Genomic DNA, 19533 nt, shown 5'->3' on the forward strand with positions numbered 1-19533 from the left:
TCCGGGGAGTCTAGGCAACACATTTGTGAGGTCAAACCGCCAGGAATACAGGGGGGGGTGATAGACAGTTCAACTACTTAATGTTCTCTAGGAAAGGCTTGAGTAAAGGGTCTTCAAAGTTACAGAGACCGGAACATTTTTCAAATGGCTTCCTCAAGAGAAACACAAATTAACACAATTTATTATTACAGAGACCATGGATTAGGCTTCTGTTTCTCTTATTTTGTAAAATGGAAAAGCACGGAGCACACGTGCACGTGGAAAAACTCATGCACATACAATAAAAGTTCATATTTATTTCTCCAACTATAATACAAACTGAGGACTAGTTGTGATAACTAAGTGTGAATTGGGCATTATTTTCTCATTATTTAAAAACCTCCTGCATATGCTCCTTCCCTAATATTCCTCTTAAGTTGATGTAATATATGTAATTTTGCTTTAGACGTCTTCCTAAAATACCACTCACTTTACTGATTGCACCTCGAAGAATAGATGTACCACGTCTACCCTGCTTTATGATAGTTTAAACTTCGCGCAGTGACGCTTTGGAACAGCGGTCTTGGAACATTGTTTACTTGCTCTGCCACTTAGGAACAGGGCTGGCTGTAACATACGTGTAGTATATCACTTTAAGAGTGATGTATTGTGTAGAATCTTTAGTAGATCTAGAATTGTTTATGTGTGTATTGGGGAACATTCTCTAATGAGCTGTTATGAAAGAAGCTGTTATCTGCTAGCTGTACATTCATTTCTACAGTGCTGGGGGTTTAAATAAAGAACCTAACTTCAAGAAATCACCGGTGCATCTTTCATTACTACAATACGCCACTGCGTTAGGGGGCCACTAGGGCGCCCCTAGTTGGCCCCTAACGCTTCAGGGGACACCCTCATTCAGCCCAAAAGCCTGGCAATAGTGTCAGATATTGAAGACTTGGGGCCGCTCATCACATTCTGCCGGGGGAGTATCATTTTACATGACGCCATTGCTTAGGAACCTTACTGCTTGAGTCTTGCTTGAACTGTAACATCGAGTAAACAATTATCATTAACCCCGTTGGATAATCGCGCCTTGCCCTTTTGACAGTTCATGGCGCTGCGTCAACGGTGTCAAAAGTCTGTTAGGCTCGCGGCAGGTTGAAATGGTAGGACTTGGTAACTCCACCCCCGCGGCCGTGAAGTCCGACTCGCGCATGCGCAATGTACTCGCGCAGCAGCACGCGGGACATTATTGAGGTGTCATGCTTTGCTCCTACTCCTGGAAGCTTCTAGGCCTCTCAGCCTTCGTTGTGGCCCTGAGTGTGGAGTGCGTCGTGCAGCTGCTGAGACGTCGGCGGAAGCCCCTCCGGGAGGTGCTGTTCTTCCCTGCGGGGGTGACATGTACCGACGCTGAGCTGCACCCCGAACGGCCCGTGCCTTGCACCTGCAAGCTACCGCACGTCGAAAGCTCCCTCAACCGGTTACTGCGGCACCTGCTCTCCGCCAGGCAGTCGCTTGACCTCTGCGTCTTCTCCTTCTCCAGTCTGCACCTGGGCAGGGCAGTTCTGATGCTTCACGAGCGCGGTGTGCGAGTGCGAGTCATCGCCGATTCGGACTACATGGCAGTGTCCGGCTCCCAGATAGGGTGGCTGAGGAAGGCAGGTAATACTGACTGAGGGGAGGGCCTAAGTTAGAAAAATGTCACTGTGCAGGGTAAGTGCCTTATATATTGCTTCTGAATTCCATTAAAAGTAGGAAAAAACCTTTACGGCTTTTGTGTTCGAAACTTTGCAAATATAATTTGTGCGTGTATGAGTTGATCTATTTAATCCAGGCTTTTCGATACGTATTTATCAGTATATCTTTTCATAAAACTTACTGCAGTGGAAAAAACATACATTAAAGTGGCTGCTTTATGTGTGCAGAAATAATTTTATCTACGGAGATTCTGTATACTTTTAAGATGTTAAATATTACCTTATGCATAGCAATCGAAGCGTTCTATGGTGGCACGATGTGAGACAAATAGAAATCTTTGAGAGAAGTAAAGGCCACTCTGCATATTTTCTAGAATTGGTAACAGCAGGTGGATCGGACAGCTGCATTGCCTTGAACGAAAGCGGTTAATGGACTGTAAACATGCCTAAAGTGAGGTTAAAAACGTCCATGCGAGGGGGGGGGGGGGGATTTTGGGCTGGAACGGTGGAGGACCTCATGCTGCCCTCAGTCACTTGACCATGCAGAACAGGTGTGTCCCAGTATGGCGAGGATGCGTATGAATGAAAATATTCGCCCAAGTTCATCTCAGAATTCTTGAGTCATACATATGTGAATGGTTTATGTCAGCTCCTACTTCTTTAGTGGATCCAAGTCAAGACTTTGAGAAACTGATCTTCCATATAGACCCATAGTCCGATGTATTTCAGTGGTAGTTCTAGATGGGTTGTCATTTCTGTCCCAGAATGGTCGTTATATTTTCAGTAGGTCAGAATGGATGATGTTTGTTTAAATGCTTTGCATTAGATAATCATTTTATAATGCAGCAGTGAAAATCCATAAGGTCAAACCTGCCAAATTAGACAGATGAATCATTTGATCGTGTTAAGCACCCTCAGGAGGCCACTGATCTTATGCTGTGGGCACCCCCCTAAGTGACCATATAAAAAAGACTGTTACATTATCTGTTTACATGAACAAGTGTGTTAAAACTTGATGCAAAAGAGGCATTACTCTATGTGATTAAAGGTGAGTGCCTTTCAGATGTCGCAGTTCTGAGAATTTAATAGAAAGGAGACGCACCAGAGTGAGAGCTTCTCATTGGCACTCTGCGACCTGAAGCAAGTTCAGAAAATGGGCCCTAGATCGGCACTAAGTATATGCTAGAGGTAGCCCCTATAGCTGTACAATATAGGCCAGAGGTGGCTTTCTGAAGTGTATGTAGCACAACAAAGATGGCCTCTAGAGCTGGACACAGTACTGTTGATAGAACCAGAGTGGGACAAGGTAATCAAGATAAGGGTTTCAGAAATGGACACAACAATCCACATTGATGACAACCACCATGTATATTCTTAACATAGTATACCTTTTCTACTGGTTAGAACTCTTACTTTGCACTCCCACATTCAATTACTCTTGGTTGGGGCCTTTGAGGTCATTCAGTATGAGCACTCCAAGGTGCTCAAGGACAAAGGCAGTTTATACTGCTGCTACCTTTGCTGAATCAGTTTCTCTGTGTGCTTGAAGATTGCTCTCATCTTACTTGTACTGTACTAGGTTTTTAAGTTGTGTGTGTGGGGAGGAGTGCAGGAATGCTGTTTTTTTCGTTTTGCATTTGGGATCAAAGCTTGCACTGCTAGTTTTCAGGAAACATGTTTTGTAAGAGCGGAAATTGTACACCTACTACCTGTGCTTTCCTTGTTCTCTCTGTATGTGCATGTGTACCACTTATGCCTACGTGGTAATTATTTTATTTTTAGGTCTCGCACCTAGCGTTGCAGTGCGCAGCTTTGCTTGCACAGTGCAAGACCTCTTGTACGGGGTTCTGAAAGCTGACCACACGCTTGTGCGTGTGGTTTTGCTTTCGCCGGCTTCCATTGGCTTCAGCGTGTTTTAAAAAAAAAAAAAAATCAGCACGCAATTGGGCAAAGGCGGGCGCATGTCCCGCCTTTGCTCCGCCCATTCCTGTTCGCGTCTGTTACACGCAGCAAGCGACATCGCTCGCTTGCCCCCGCTCCTCTATGGTGTGCGCGCACCACTGGTTGGGATTGACTGTGGCCGCAGCGTAGGGCATGGAAAACGCGGAATGGCAGCGGCGGGCAGGGTTGCTGGCGCCCAGCAGAGCAGTGAGGAATGCAGTTGGCTCCCAGGGCAGCCAAGAGACCTGCAGTGATTCGGGGACCTCTGGGAGCTGCGCAGCACTGTAAGTACGTAGCGAGAGATGCCTGACCCCTTGCGCTGGGTTTTGTGCAAAATGCACACATTTGTTCCTTGCTAGTTTCTTTTCCTACCCGGTACAAAAAAGTGAAGGCTCTGTCTTGTCGCTGAGGGCAGGCATTTCCCCTTGCTTACCTACTGGAATGTGTCTCCTGGGTCTCATACTTTACAGTGTTGTATTCAGCAAACCTGCCAGTGTCTGCGCCGATGTTCGGTCTTTTTTGGTGTTATTTGTTTTCTTGAGTTCTCCCCTGTGATGTGAGGAAATTAGTTTTTTTTCTCAAACAGGAAAGAACTGGGTGCAGAAACAATGTGTGTGCATGATGAGGCACGATCACTGGTCGGGATGGAGAGCGGTCATCTTAAACGCGTTAGTGGTTTCCTCTGGAGCTGTGCGCTCAGGCTGGCGTTGGGAAAGAACTGCAAACAATGTTGTGATTCGTCTCTGACCTTTTAGACAGTTGACAAGTACCCATTGTCGTGCTTTCTTTGCAGAAGACAGCAACAATAGTAGAATTATCTATTGATCCTGTCGGGCAGGGTTTGTTTGCACTTCTCCTATTTTATAAAAAAAAATATATATATCTTCCAGTAATAGCCATGCAATTTGATTAGCAGGGGCGCAGAATGTCTGCCGTGACCAAGCCAGGCACATTTTAGTACCACGGGAGAGGCAGTATGTACCGGAGTGTGCCACAGAATGCAAGGGTCCAATTAGTGTAGCGCTTAATGTTGATGCTAGCCAGCTTCTAAGTGCTCAAATGATGGCAGAGGATGTGTCCATAACTACACAATTAGCACTTCAGTAACGGGCGGTGCTTTGCTGTAGTATACAAGCATGGTCATTGCGGGAACCCCGACACATCACGATATTTGGGGCTTCTTAATTTGAGAGTCGTAACAATATTCTCATCTGGGGATGAATGTCACACAATTTCTTTACAGAGTAGGAGGAAAGCACGTCACTGTGTTACTACTTCAAATTACCCATTACGAAAGGACAGTTGAATCAGGATTTCAGTTATAACTTTCAGTGCTTTAGTTCCAAGCATTCCAGATTGCTACTACTAATGTCATTACCAGTGCAACCGCTACTGCTTTCATTGCTACACACACAACAACGGCGCTAATAGGAGGGAGAGTACGCTTGTCTGTTCAGCAGGCACAGAGCCAACGTTTGTCTCAGCAGCGATAGGTGTGTGGCATATACCGGAGAGGGCAGGAATGCGCTGGGCATTACTAAATGGAACATAGCATGTGGCCACTAGCTGAAGGCATGGTGCCAACAGTGTCAGCACTGTTCTTCAGTGTATGACTACTACGAAACTCATTCAAAGGCCTATATCTTCATGTGAGGGCGCACGCAGGAGCAGTGCCAGTCAGGTGTAAGTTCCAGCAGTGTTGTGGTGTCTGGTCTGTGTCATCCAGAGCACCAGCACGCTCAATGCTAATTGGAGAGCGTGTAAACCTACACTGTCAGTAGTTGTGCGCAAGCCGACTTTAGGGTGAAGGGCCTATTCAAAGCGCAGCATCCTTGTGTGAAACACAACATATCTACTCTCTATGCATGTCCACTGTGTAGGTGGCGAAGCGGTGCCTGTGAAATTCAGACCCCCAACGGTAGATGCTGATGTTTATGGATTCGGACGTCAGAGCAGCCATTACCAAGACTGGTATCATCGCGTAGTGCAAGGTGCGCATCATTGTGTCAGAGCCCGTTAAGTGCGTGTGTGCAAGTTGTGTGTGTGTCAGTGTGTGTATAAGTAAGGGTCAGCGTGATGTGCAAGGTGTGGTGTGTGTGTGCCAGCCTGCTGCATTGTGCGTCTCTCTGCTTTAGCAGGACCCCTGCTCTTCCCCGGTCCAGGCGAGTAATGCGCTCTCTTCCCATATCCTCAGCCAGCCTCCTCCGTCACTCCCTCCTCCTGCAGCCTTTCCCTCCCCTGGGACAGGGGCCCTCCCCTGAACCATCCCCAGTCCTCCCCACAACCTCACACAGCCTCCCCTGTCACTGCCCATTCCCCAGCCTCTCCCTCCCCAGGGACAGCGGCCCTCTCCTGGCCCATTCCAAGCCTGTCCCACATCCTCACCCAGCCTCCCCAGTCATTGCTCCCACCCCAGCCTCTCCCTCCCCAGGGACACCGGTCCTCCCCCAGCACGCCCCAATCCGTCCAGCACTGCTCTGCAGCACCTACCCTGACACCCAAAGCACTGGAGACGGGGGTGCTGCACCTACCCTGGCACACAAGGTGCTGCAGGTGGGGGTACTGCATGCTCCCCATCTATACATTCCATCTTGCATTTTAATTTCCTTTTTTCGTATTTTAATTCATCCATTTACACCTCTTTACGTTAACATAGCCTTAGTTTTACTGTAGATTTGCTATAGAAGCCAATGGTATGGTGTGCACTTTTTTATTTAAATTGTCACTCCACTTAAAAAACATAACTAAAAAACATTGGCATTTACAATGTCAATAGCTCCAACTAATGCGAGACCTATTGCATTGCAAATGCTTGTTAATATTGTGTACTGGGGAAATAATGCTTTAAGTGTGGAAAGTTGGGACACCTTTTTAATTCAAAGAACAGTTTCGTTCTGTGGGAAGTGACTGTAACATCAGAGAATAAACGTTGTGGATAATGTAGATGCCTTTAGATAGGAAAAAGAAAATCTGGAGTTTAAGGATTCACATGACAAAACTAGTTATGCAGGAGCAAATGAAGTGTTGATACACAGAAGGTAAACATGAGGAGAGAAATGATTAAGTTATTAATAAAGAATCATATAATCCCACAAATTGCATAAGTCAAATTGAGGACAAGATGTTTGTTAGACCTGTCAGCCTTAGGGTGGTCTTCCCTCAAACATTTTGTCTGCATCCTCTCATTTAGCTGATCTCATTTTTATTGGCCTTAGGACTCTGTGCACTTTACAACTGCTGACCAGTGCCAACGTGCTTGTGCTGTCTCCTTTAAACATAGTAAAATTGACTAAAACTCAAGTGGCACATTTAATTTATTTGTAAGTCCCTAGTAAAGTGGTATCACATGTACACAGGGCTTGTAAATTAAATGCTACTAGTGGGCTTGCAGCACTCTTTGCACCACCCACTCAAGTAGCCCTTTAGACATGTCTTATACATGTCCTTGCAGCCTGTGTATGCAGTTTAAACTTCCATTTCAACCTGGAAAAATAAACCTTTTGCCAGGCCTAAACCTTCCTTTTAAATCACACAAGTCACCCCTAGGGTGGGTACTACACTGTCCACACAGCGGGGCATGGTGCAGTGTATTTAAAAAGTTGGACATGTGCTTTTAAGTTTTACATGTCCTGGTAGTGAAACACTCGTTTTTCACTACTGCAAGGCCTACCTCTCCCATAGGATAACATTGGGTTACCTTATTGCATTTAATAAGTGATAACTTTCAATTGGAACCAGGTCGGCATATTGAGATTGGGGTCTAAAGAATTGTAATTTAAAACTTACACTTTTAGGATCTTGCCATTTTCTTGCCTCATCCCTTTGGTGCCTGACGCCTTATATAGGGACATATGACTGGGTGTAGCTTATGGTGTAGCTGGTCTTTGTCTATTGCTCCCAGACAGTGAGAAAATGGAGGTGTAGTTATTGTCAGGATTGGCCACCTCTGCCACGATGAGGGGAAGGAGCTGGCACCTACCACACTTGCACTGCAAAGACTCTGAGACAGCACATGCACAACAGGGTTTCACAGGAGTCTTTTGTGCCCTCAGACAAGCTGAAGCCAGGGCAGGAAGGAAGGAAATTACAGACACCTTTGGGATGAGAAAACTCTAGAAGCTTCTCACACTTCAACGCTGGCACACCAGATATGAGATGTGGATCCTCAGACCCATATCTTCAGAGCACTTCTGAACCTGTGGACTGTACCAGAAAGAAGCCCTGCCCAGCTGTGAAGTCTGCTCTCCAGCCCAAGCAGTGCTCTGCTGACCAAGGACTCTTGTGCTGCTGTGAGCTGCCTGCCTTAATCCAGCCTGCCTGTGTGGATCCGGTACTCCAGGAAATCACCAAGGGTTAGTCAGTTGCCCCCTTCCCGTTCAAGCCATAGGGACATAACAGGCTTCTTTGAAGTTGACAGAACTCTACACATCTCAACACAGCCCACCACCGACACCGGCCTTGCTCAACGCATCTCGTCCTCTGCGCCTCCGCATCACAGCGCAAGTCCCTGGAAGCCCAGTGGTACCTTTGACGTAACTCAACACTGGCCAAGCACAACACATTTTGTCCTGTGCGCCGACACAGTGCAGTGCAAGGCCTCGCATCCCCAGCAATGAAGCAGGACTTCGCCTTGCAAGCTCCCTTCGAGGGCTTCATGGGCTCTGCCACTGCACGATGCATCTCAATATCAGACCTCGCCTCGCATCACAGGTCTGTGTTGGCGACTCCTTGACAACGGCCAGTTCAGCTCAACACAATGACTTCCTGTCTCAACGCCCGGGCCACAAGTTACTTTGTCAGTGGACTTAACTTAGCTCAGTCCTGTATCCGGCCTACGCTTCATCACAGTCGGCCTGAACTTCTGACAGGGACCCGGTTTACTGTGACCAAATAAACGTTGTTGGTACTTTTGTTTCCTAGCACTTGATTTTTACCTAAATCGTTAAAAATTGCATATCTCCGGTTCTACTAATTCAATTATTATTATTTTTTATCAACAAATTGTATTCGGTTGTTCTGTAGAGTTTTGTGCCGCAGCCCTACAAAAATTTGTAGACATGGCGGAATTGGAGGTATTTGTAGAATTGGTTCCGATGCAGTTGGTATTCTGCCTGTAATTGTTGAAAGGATTTCAAGGTAGTGCCCCGCATCACATCACCCAGGGTCGATTTACCCACCAGGTCCCACCCGCGGAATCCCTCCATGGCCACGACCGGGTGGAGGTATGTGCCCTGCCACAATGGAGTTGTTTGGGTTAGTGTTACACCCCACCCCATCTGTCGGACCGTATTTCGCCAGAGCTGTATCTCCACCCTGCTCGCCGGGGGCAAAATATCGAGGTGTTTGGTGCTATAAAGGAGATGAAGAAGGGGAGTCCCTCCCATTGCTGCATGCTCGTTCGCAAAAGCCAGGTCAGTTGGGGAGTTGTACCACCACTCGTTTATTATTAACAGGTGCGATGCTACATAATAGGAGTATATATCCGTTGCTGCAATACCTCCGCAATATGTAGACTCAGTGCAGGTGTGGAGTGCGACCCTGATCGACCTTCCATTCCAGAGAAATTTGTTTTGTATGGCATGTATTTGCGCAAACCAGGATCATAGGATGGTATAAGGAAAATTCTGTAGTCAGTATAGAATGCGGAGTAGGGACACCATCTTAAAAATAGCGGACTCCCATATAGTGACAGTGGAAGGGAGAACCATATCGTAATTTCAGTATTCAGACTCGTGAGCAATGGATTAATATTATGCGCCCATGAGATCTTAGGGCACGGTGATATGAAGATGCCCAAATATTTCAAGCCTTCCGTTGCGTGTGGTAGCGGTGTCGCCCAGGTACCCCACCTCTGGTCACCTCTGGAAAGAGCACAGATTTCGCAGGGTTGGTGTGTAGTCCGGTAGTTTCTCCGAACACTCTAAGGATTTGTTGGGTACGAGGTGCCGAGACCCACGTGTCCATCATAAAGAAAAGAACATTGTTTGCGTATTGCACAATACGGTCTGATCTCGACTGGGACCAGTCAAATCCACGGAGTACAGGGTTGCTCCATACCCATGCTTTCAAGAGTTCCACTGCTAGTGCAAACAATAGTGGGGTAAGGGAGCAGCCCTGTCGAGTGCCCCTGTGAATTGGGAAGGGGTCCGAACGATGTCCGGCTATGCGAATAGATGCCGTTAAGTTAGTGTAGAGGAGGCGGACCTAGGCAATGAAGCGAGGACCAAGATTCACTGCCTCAACTAATTGAAAGAGGTTAACCCAGCTGAGCGAATCAAAGGCTTTGTCTATGTCAGCTAACAATAGAGCTGCCGGGCGTCCTAACGCCGGGGCCGCCGCCACCGCGTTGTGCACTCTCCGTATGTATGGAGGCGATCAGCCAGAACCTTCCCCAACAGTTTAGGCTCAAAGTTTATGAGGGAAATAGGGTGATATGAGGAAGGGTCTTCAGTAGGACGCCCCGGTTTTAGGAATAGAATGATCTCCGCGTGCTGCCAATCTGGGGGCAATGTTGCTCATTCATGGACCTCTTGCAGGGTTGCCAAGAATTGAGAGCCCAGTAGGTGCATGTGCGGCTGCAGGAATTCCATAGGGAATCCATTGGGTCCTAGGGCCAGCACTGGACGTAGTGCATATAAGGCCCCGGTCAACTCGTGATGTGATAGGGGCTTCCAGTTGATGACGCATGTGATCTGTGAGTCTCCGTGGTGGGATATCCACCAGGAATTCAGCTATTTGGGATTCTGAAATCTGCTCACGGCTTGCATAAAGTAAGGAGAAATGTCGTGCAAATTCCCGGGTCCCTCCTTCCGGTGAGGAGCAGAACCCCCCTTCAGCATTACGGATGGTGGGGACCACGGCTGGGGATGTGTCTGCCTGGCAGAGCCTGTGGAGCATTTGGCTTGATTTATCGCCCCATTGATAGATCCGGTGTTGTGATGCTTCCCAAATCTCGTTCGCCTCCCCCATTAAATATTGCTGTATCTCTTGCTGCAATTGCAGAAGGTTACGTTGTAGAACGGGGCTAGGGTCCTGGTTAAGTTGTAATGCTAGGAATGTCTGGTGCAACTCTAGGCCAGCCAATTGTTCCTGTCACGCAAGCTTTTCGTTGATGCGGTAGCTAATTTTGGCCCCACGTACGGTGGGTTTTAGAGCTTCCCATAGGATGCTCCGGGAGGGGGCGGAGGTAACATTGGTATCTAAATACTCGGAGATCGTCGTATGCAACATATCTTGATAGTCTTGGCTCCGGTGGTGCCAAGGAGACATACGCCATCGAAAAGGGGGGTTACGAGAGCACGTGTGAAATTTAAGAGTGATAGGGGAATGATCTGAAAGCCCGCGGGGGAGGTGATGTACCTGAGAGAATCTGTGGAGATGAAAGCAAGGCGTGAACAAATAATCCAGACGGGATTGTGAGTTGTGGACCACAGACATAAATGTAAAGCTTAGTTCTGCGGGGTGGTACTCACGCCAGATGTCCGCCCAGCCCAAGGTGGACACCAGGCAGCGCAGCCTGGAGGGACCCACCGGCGGCTGATGGCAGGTGCTACGCTGCCTGTCTACTGGGCCCATAGTGTCATTCCAGTCTCCACCTAAGAGGGTCAGACCCCCCGCCAGCACCCCCACACACCTGAGATCTTATCAACAAAGGTCGCCCCGAGCGGAGGGGGGCATAGATGCTACCGATGGTGACACGTTCACCGTACAATGTGCCAGTGACTAATGCAAATCTGCCCCCAGAATACACCCATGTATCAGAATGGCTACTCCCCATGAGCCCCTGGTAAGCCAGCCTGGTATATATAGTGGTACCCGAATCATGCCAAGCAAGTGGCTTTGTGCCTAGGAGATGGGTTTCTTGGAGAAGTAAAATGTTGGCCCCATATCTTTTGGCCTGCCGTAAGACAGTGCCCCATTTAATTTTATTTAGAAGACCCAGGACTCTAGGTCCTCTAGGAGAGCACCGTAAGGTCCCCGAGGGGGGTTGTATGTGGGTGTACCATTACCCCGTATCTCTGAAAGCACTGTAGTGATAATGTCGGAATCTAGGCAAAGGGTCTGCATATAAGACAACAATGTAACTGAAACCTCTGCATATCCCCCACCCTACACTGCTTAAAACTCAGATCATATGTCGCGGTGTAGGGCGACAAGGGAGACCCGGACCCCCACACCAGCAAAACCCAACCCACCAACAAAACATTTAACAAGGGGAGATCGAAGTGTCTAGGGCTTGGCGGCCCCATGGCTGGTTGTCCACACCAGTTCAGAGGGTTATAGACATCAGCATAGTCTCAATGAGGGAATCATCTGTGGCCACATACAGCCGACTGTTAGAGGTGTGCCTGAGTGGTTCAGGAGATGCATTCAGGACTAGTGGATGGTCTGTCTGAGCCGGATCTATGGCGTCTCTTGGATTTGGTCCTGCGGGATCTGTTCCGTTGTGATCCCCGGGAGGAGTCCGATTCCAGCGGCGGAGGAGAGTGGGGCTTGAGGTGAGAATGTTCATCTGTCCACGCGAAGACCGCTCCCGGGGTGTCGAAGAAGAATGATTTTGAGTTAAATATTACCCGCATCCTGGCTGGGTACAAAAGCATATACTGCAAGTTTAGGTCTCGTAACCTGTGCTTTGCCGCCGTGAACAACTGGCGTTGCTGTTGGACCAGGCGCGTATAATCGCGGAATACCATTATGTGTCTTCAGTCATGCTGGAATTTTTCTTTATGTGTCCAAGCAAACTCCTGAACGCATTTCGGTCAGCATAGTTCAGCAATTTTGCAATTACTGGCCTGGGGTTCTCGCCTGGGGTGGTTTGTTGGTCGATGCTCGGGAGGTGTGCTCCACAACAAAGCATGTGGAGAGGAGTTCTCGCAGCATGAGATGCGTGAGCCATTGGGCGATAAAACGGGTCATGGAGGATCCTTCGCACCCCTCCGACAGGCCCACGAATCGTAGATTATTGCGCCTCGCCCGACCTTCTGCGTCCTCCACTCTAGAGGCCAGCTCCTGCGAGACTACCGGGAGTTTGTTTACCTTTTTCTGGAGGGTGGTCACAGAGTCCTTCACTGTCGAGACCCGTGGTTCTGCCTCTGTGATGCGGTTGACTGCCTTCCTGAGATCTTGGCGTAAGAAGGCAACCTCCGACCCCACCGCACTGAACTTGGCATCTAGTTTATCTCTTGCATCGTTTCTGGCTGCCAGGAGGGCTGCATTGTCAGGCATCGTGTTTGCCCCCTTTCCCCCCGTGGAGCCCCCCGCCGGCTAGGTAAAGTGATCAAGGGTACCTTGTTTAGGGCCTGTCCCGCCGGGTTTGTCACTGCCCGTGGCGGTTAGCGTCAGGGAGGCGGTGGGGACCTTCGAAATTGCAGGTGCTGTATTCGTGTCTATGCTGGCACACCAGAGGGGATACGGCCCCAACTTAATGGAAGGAGGAGGGAGATGCGCCAAGCTCTGCTGTGGGGATGCACCGTCGGCAGGCCCTCACAGATCCAGGTGTGTCCTAGGTCACAAGCTGCACCATGCCTAGCTCGGCTGCCTCCGCAGCCCACGACTGCCTGCCAAGTAGCCCCTATAGGAGGACCAGGCTCGCCGGACCGCCCGCCAACAGCTGTCCTCAGGAGATGTTCAGACGTAGGCCTTAATGATCCAGTAGTGGCTTCAGGGGTCACACACGCCCCACCCCCTCCAACATGTGCCGAAGAGAAGTGGGGCCCTTGTTCTAGACCCCAATCAGCTATAGGGAATTATGCCTTGGCGTCCATCACCAACTCGCAGCATGGATCCGCCAGCTGCAATGAGAGGGTCATGTTAGGTTGTTCTGACACCAATAATACCCCTCCAGCACGCACCTCCATTGTCTCCACTGATGCAGCACATCCGGGGGCAAAGCAGCAGACCAGGCAAGGTATGAAGGTGGGTTGCAGCCGTGAGTAAAGGTAACGGTATCCAGCCGCCGATGCCGTGACCAAATTCGCCCGGGCAGTTTCACCGCTGTCTGGGCCACTGTTATCTACTCCGTGTGTATTCCCACATGTGCGCTGCACGGGGACGAGAGAAGACGGGGATCTGGGCAGAGTTCAAGGCCCCACTGCCGGTAGGAGATAAAGGCAGACCGCTGCCACAACCGGCTCAGCTTGTAGTTCTGAAAATTCTGAACTCATGAATAAAACTTCATCGTAGCATGACGATTTTTATATCAAAAGACCGAAAATGGCTAGTACACTATGTACAAGCATTTTCGTCATATTCCAGTAACGATTTCACCTCAAAATCGTCATTTTCGTCCTGAAACCTTGGCTTCCATTTTGTGCACAGCAGCCATTTTGAGAGTTGCCCTCACATAGGCTTATAATACAGCTAAATTCGATTCCAAAGGACACGTACACCTTAATTGACTTCTCTCTGACCTGGGCAAGCTGAAACCATTGCCCCAGGCCGAACCTGTTTGGTCAGTTCCTCTCCCAGTGGCCGAACGAGATAGCATCAAGGCACAACATGCCATAAACCCTTTTCATTGCACACACACCCTGCCTAATCTTGCTCACACCTGTCCCTGCTCTTTTCTCTCACTTGCGTTATGATGAGGAGGTGCCCGTTTTTATTGGGGGTCCACCGATATCTGATGAAAATGTTGGGCCTTGCCGGGTAATTTGTTATGGGCTGGACGAACTGAAATGTGGGATTGTCATCATGACTCTGCTTTTTCTTTGTAGTGAAAATATGTGAATGGCCTTCTGTAAATTTAAGAATGTTTGCCTGAAGCATAATATTTTGTATAAAAAGAGAAGCCTGGCTTTGTAAGTTTGAGCAGTCTCCTGAGAATATACACACCGTGTTGTTGTACTTCTAGGACGCCTGTTACTTGGTTGCAGCCAATAAATTCGATCTTTGACTTCACCTAGAAGACTCTGAGTTTCTGTGGTCTGAATCAGGAAAGTACTCGAGTTCTTAGGGTGTACCCTGACACCACTGGGTTACCGGTTCGGTACCGGTTCCGAAAAACCCAGTACCTCAGTTGGCGCCCAACGTGGGGCGATACCAGCGGTACCGGTCCAGCCAGAGGTTCGTGAGGAGCTTTGTGTGAAAATTCTGGAGGAAGGCCAACCACTTCATCGACCCCTGCATGTCGACGTGGTCCGAAAGTCTTTGCTGCGAGGTTCCCCGCTTCCCGACGGCTACGAAGGACTGCTGCCCTGGCTATCGCCCTGATTTGGACCCTTGAAGTTTGGTAGAGCGAAACGATAGACGAGTCTTCTGGTGACGTCATCGATATCTCAGTTAAGTATAAGTGGAGCGTCTCCCAGTCCTTAGTTGGTCTTAGTTTGGGTATCCCCTTGGGATCACTTTGTTTGGAACGTGCAAGTGCCAAAGCCAAAGGACTCGTGTATTCACGAGAAATATCGTAATCGATAATCCTTTGAAGTTTGAAGCTAGACTAGAGAGCGAAGATGCCTGGTCTTAGCAGACTTGGAAATTTGTTTTGTCTTGGTTGTAATAAAAGGGATTCCCGATTGGAGGACTCGTGTCCGGTTCCTCCGATTGGAACTCCTACTTATGAATTGTATGTGAAACATGGAGTAGGCCCCATCACATATAATGAAGTGTGGATCCGCTACACCAGAAAAGATGGTGTTTTAAAATGGCCCCAATATGGTAGCTTTGACACGGAAATCTTAGATAACCTCGAAGTTAAACTTTTTAAGAAGAAAGCCTGCCGTCGATGTTTGACTCTTTCCGCCTATGGCGTAAGGAAGCCAAACAGAAGGAAATTAAATTAGCGAAGAAAAATAAGAGAGAAAGGGGTATTTCGATAATGCCAGCTGCTATGCAGTTTAAAGACAATGAAGAAGAACAGATGCGTGAGCAGTTGCACAGGCAACGTAAAATGGTAATAGATAAATGTTATCCAATTTTGCCGCCTCTTCAGCAAGATGCAGCAAAAGACCTTGAAAAAGATCCCCTAATGTCGCATTTGTTAAGTTCGCCACCCCCTTATTCGCAAAATGCTACGGCACCTCCGCAACCTTTAGTTGCGCAACCCGTGGTTGCATTGCCTCCTGCTCCTCTACAGCACCCACCAGCTACTCTTCAGTTGGCTCCTGCTCCTCCGGTGCAGCCTCCTCAAGGGCCACCGGCTTTTACATCTGCTCCTCCTTTACTTCCTACAACTTTAACTACTATAACGACTACCACTCCTAGTACTCCTCCTGACACTGCCTCTGCGTCTGCCTCGCCTCACCCTGCTTTTCCGCTTGTCTTTTCATCGACTTCTCCTTCTGTTCGACAGAGAGTGACTAGTACTGTTTCTAGTCTTCTGTATCCTTTCTTTGGTGCAACAAGTGTAACTCCTGACACAGAGCGTAAGCAGTTGCGTAGTCAACTGCCTGTTTCTAGGGAGAAGGAAACGTTGAATTATTTGGCACATAGATGGGTGACCGACCCGACAAAATATGATCTAGAATCTGTCATGGATGTCTTCCATCAGTGGGAAGAACCAAAGCAGAGATATGTTTTTGAGAAAATGTGTACTTTCCTTTCTGAGGATTTAGAGGAGAATGATTTGGAGCCCAATCCGCCTGAGTTGTGCCGTGTACGGTTCGAGTTTGGAAAAGGCGAAATTGTGGGTTCAGATGTTAAGAAAGCAGTTGCGACGTTGTTATCGTTGAGAAATGAGGGTGTTTCTCGGTCATTGTTTGAGTCTGATTCCTCTGTTAAGAAGAAGGTGAGACAGTATCCGATGAGAGAAGTTCCTCCGGTATGGAAGGAAGCAGTGCAGGCTGGTCCTGGTAATGTTCCACCAGCTATACCAGCACATTTTCAGCGTGTGTGGGTACATGTTCCATGGAAGCGAGCTGAAGTTTTGGCCCTTAAGCAGACATTGCCTGATCCCCGTAAGAATCCTGCAGGGTATTACAAGGAATTGTCACAGACTGCAGGTTCATGCATCATGAATTTAGCTGACATAGACATGTTGTTTGGGAACGTTGTCCCACAGCCTTTATGGGGTAAGATTCGTCATGCAGATCATGATCAGGAGTTAGGTGACTCATGGGCTAATATTGCGGCTGCAGATGACCGACAAGTTGGTGGTGCTAAACCCGAGCCTTTAGTAGCAGATCTCCCTGGTAGGATTATTAATTACATGAAAACTTTAATGCCTGCGATGCGTGTGAATTGGGATAAATTGTCTGCGTGTACGCAGAAGAAAGATGAAACAGTGTCAGATTTCTTCACCAGGTTTGAAGAAACGTTTGTCGACCACAGTGGTCAAGATATGAGCACAGAAGGTGGTCAGTGACTGTTCGTCGATAAATTTGTGCACAATCTGCTTCCCGAGTTGTGTAAAAAGTTGAAAGATTCAGAGAGTTCTTGGGCAGTTTCCTCTTCAGCACAGATATTGGCTACTGCACAATATTACGAAAATCGAGATAAAGATGAGAAAGATAGAGCAGAGAAGAAAACTAAAGAGTTGAAAACGAAGGTTTTGTTACAACAAGCATATCCGCCACGTGGTGGTCAAAATAGTGGTGCTCAGAGTAACTATCAGAATAATTATCAGCAGCCTCAACAGTTTCAGAGGAACTCGCAAAGAGTCGAGTATACTCAACCACGTGTCCCTGTAGGCCCCAATCAGTGTTCATATTGTAAGGAAGAGGGTCATTTCAAGTATAGTTGTCCTATTTTATTACAGCGTGCAAATGGTGCTTCTGGTGTAAGAGGTCGAGGTGTTCAACAAGCGTCTAGAGGTAGAGGACGTGGAAATTTCCCCCAGAACACACAGTCTCTTCCACCTCAAAATTCGATGAATAGGTTTGATCAGCAGAATAACGCGTCTGGTAGGACGGCTCAGTACTATGCTGATGATTACTATGCAGAAGATGAGAATATGGACGGTAATGATTGCTAGGACAGCCATAGACAAAGAGAGGGAGTTGTTTCAGTTCCAGTAGATCAGAGTGGACCTTACTTTGAGGTGATTACATCAGGTGTGTCAGAGCCTTTTCTGTTGGATACTGGTGCTACAACGAGTTCTATTATGCACTCAAAACTCCCTGGCGCACCTTTGTCTGGCGAAATGAATGTTTCTGTAGGTTTTTCTGGCGCCCCAGTTAGAAATCCGATTTCTCACCCTTTGTCCCTTTCTGTTGGACCTTGTGAATTCGAAGCACCCCCTATTCTGACAACAGGTTGTGGTGAAAACTTGTTAGGATTAGATTTGCTGAAAAGATTGTATGCGACTTTGTACTGTTCTCCTTCGGGAGTACAACTCACACTGGGTAAGAAAGTGGTTTCTCCAATGTATTTGTCAAGGGATAAACTTCCGACAGAATTGTCATTTCTCCCTAATATTCTTTGGGCTACTGGTCCTAATGATGTGGGTCTTTTGGAAATACCACCATATGTTGTAACATTGAAAGCCAATGTTAAAATGCCACGCATTCCCCAATATAAAATTTCTAGTGAAGGTGAAAAAGCTTTGCTAGCGATCATTTACGATCTGATTGAAAAAGATGTGATTGAAGAGACAAGAGGAAACGTTTGCAATAGTCCTGTTCTGCCTGTTTTGAAACAAACTGACCCTTCCCAGCCACCTGTTTACAGATTTGTGATTGATCTTAGAGAGGTGAATAAAATAGTTGTGCCACAATTTCCAGTTGTTCCTGACATTACTGCCCTATTGACTATGATTCCAGCTTCTGCCACCTGGTTTTCGGTGATTGACTTGAAGAATGCTTTCTTCAGCATCCCGATTGCTGAGGAGAGTAGGGATATTTTTGGCTTCAGTTTAGGAGGACGAAGCTTCCGCTTTAAATGCGCTCCACAGGGCTACTGTGAAAGTCCATCAATATATAGTCAAGCTCTAAAAACACAGCTTGATACGATTGTTTTACCTGATGGTGCTACCCTCATTCAGTATGTTGATGATTTGCTTGTTGCTGCAGATACTGAGGAAATCTGTAAAAAAGCCACGTTGTCATTGTTGCGTCATCTGTGTGATTTGCATCACAAGGTGTCACTTTCCAAATTGCAATATTGTCGACAAGAAGTGACCTACTTAGGTCATCTCTTATCGAAGGAGGGAAGGAAACTGACCCCAGAAAGAATTCAGGCAATAGCGAAATTGAGTGTGCCAAGAACACAGAGAGAAGTGCGTGCTTTCTTGGGTATTACATCGTACTTAGGCTGTCCGGAATTCGGTTTAAACCGAATCTGCTCGAATGTACACTACCGAATGAAAATCAGCTCACTCGGTTGAAACCGAGTGTCACTGATTTTCATTGCTGTTGCACCACTTGTCCACTTGATGGAGCCAAAGCACTGCAGATCAAACTGCAATTTAGGCCCGAGAAGGAAGCACCTCCGAACGTGCGTCACCCCCATTAAATTCAGGGGAAACACATTGGTTGGCACGATTGTTGGGTGTAGCCAGGTGCCATTGAAAATACTCTCCGCCAGTGTTCCAAGACCTATTTTATTTTGAGCCATCCAAGGTAAATGCTGGGAGTGTTGTGCTGTTCTATAAAGTGTTAGCCATCTGTGTTCTGCGTAGATTGCTTGAAACGCTTAATGCGGCCCGTGAGCAAGGCCCCCTGCCTGGTTAACGTGGGGGAGAGGAGCTGTTGTAATCTGCCGTTTGTCTGCCTACCGGCCCGCACCCAGTGAATTTACAGGTCTTTGAAAGGATTATGCACGTAACGAGGCTTTGTTGGTATTGCACCCCTACGAGGAGCCCCTGCAATGTTTTAAGTATGCAGGAAATTCACAAATTATTGGGCAACGGGAGGGGGGGACGGGGACGGGTGGGCACCGGGGAAAGAAGTGGCATGCTCAAGTGTTCTGCGTAGTTTGCTTGAAACGCTTAATGCGGCCGATGAGCAAGCCCCCTGCCTGGTTAACGTGAGGGAGAGGAGCT

At 47.8% G+C, this 19533-nt stretch overlaps 1 protein-coding gene across 1 annotated transcript in view; it reads left to right on the plus strand.

Moving 5' to 3' along the window:
• The first annotated feature begins 1186 nt into the window (after nucleotides 1-1186).
• PLD6 (phospholipase D family member 6) overlaps nucleotides 1187-19533 on the plus strand; it is a 305456-nt gene continuing 287109 nt past the window's right edge. Inside the window, exon 1 of the mRNA XM_078665224.1 lies at nucleotides 1187-1641. Within this exon, the coding sequence (XP_078521350.1) occupies nucleotides 1242-1641 (400 nt within the window). The 5' untranslated portion in view covers nucleotides 1187-1241. The remainder of the gene's footprint in view (nucleotides 1642-19533) is intronic.

Source organism: Lissotriton helveticus, chromosome 10, assembly GCF_964261635.1.
Source record: "Lissotriton helveticus chromosome 10, aLisHel1.1, whole genome shotgun sequence".
Classification (NCBI taxonomy): Eukaryota; Metazoa; Chordata; class Amphibia; order Caudata; family Salamandridae; genus Lissotriton; species Lissotriton helveticus.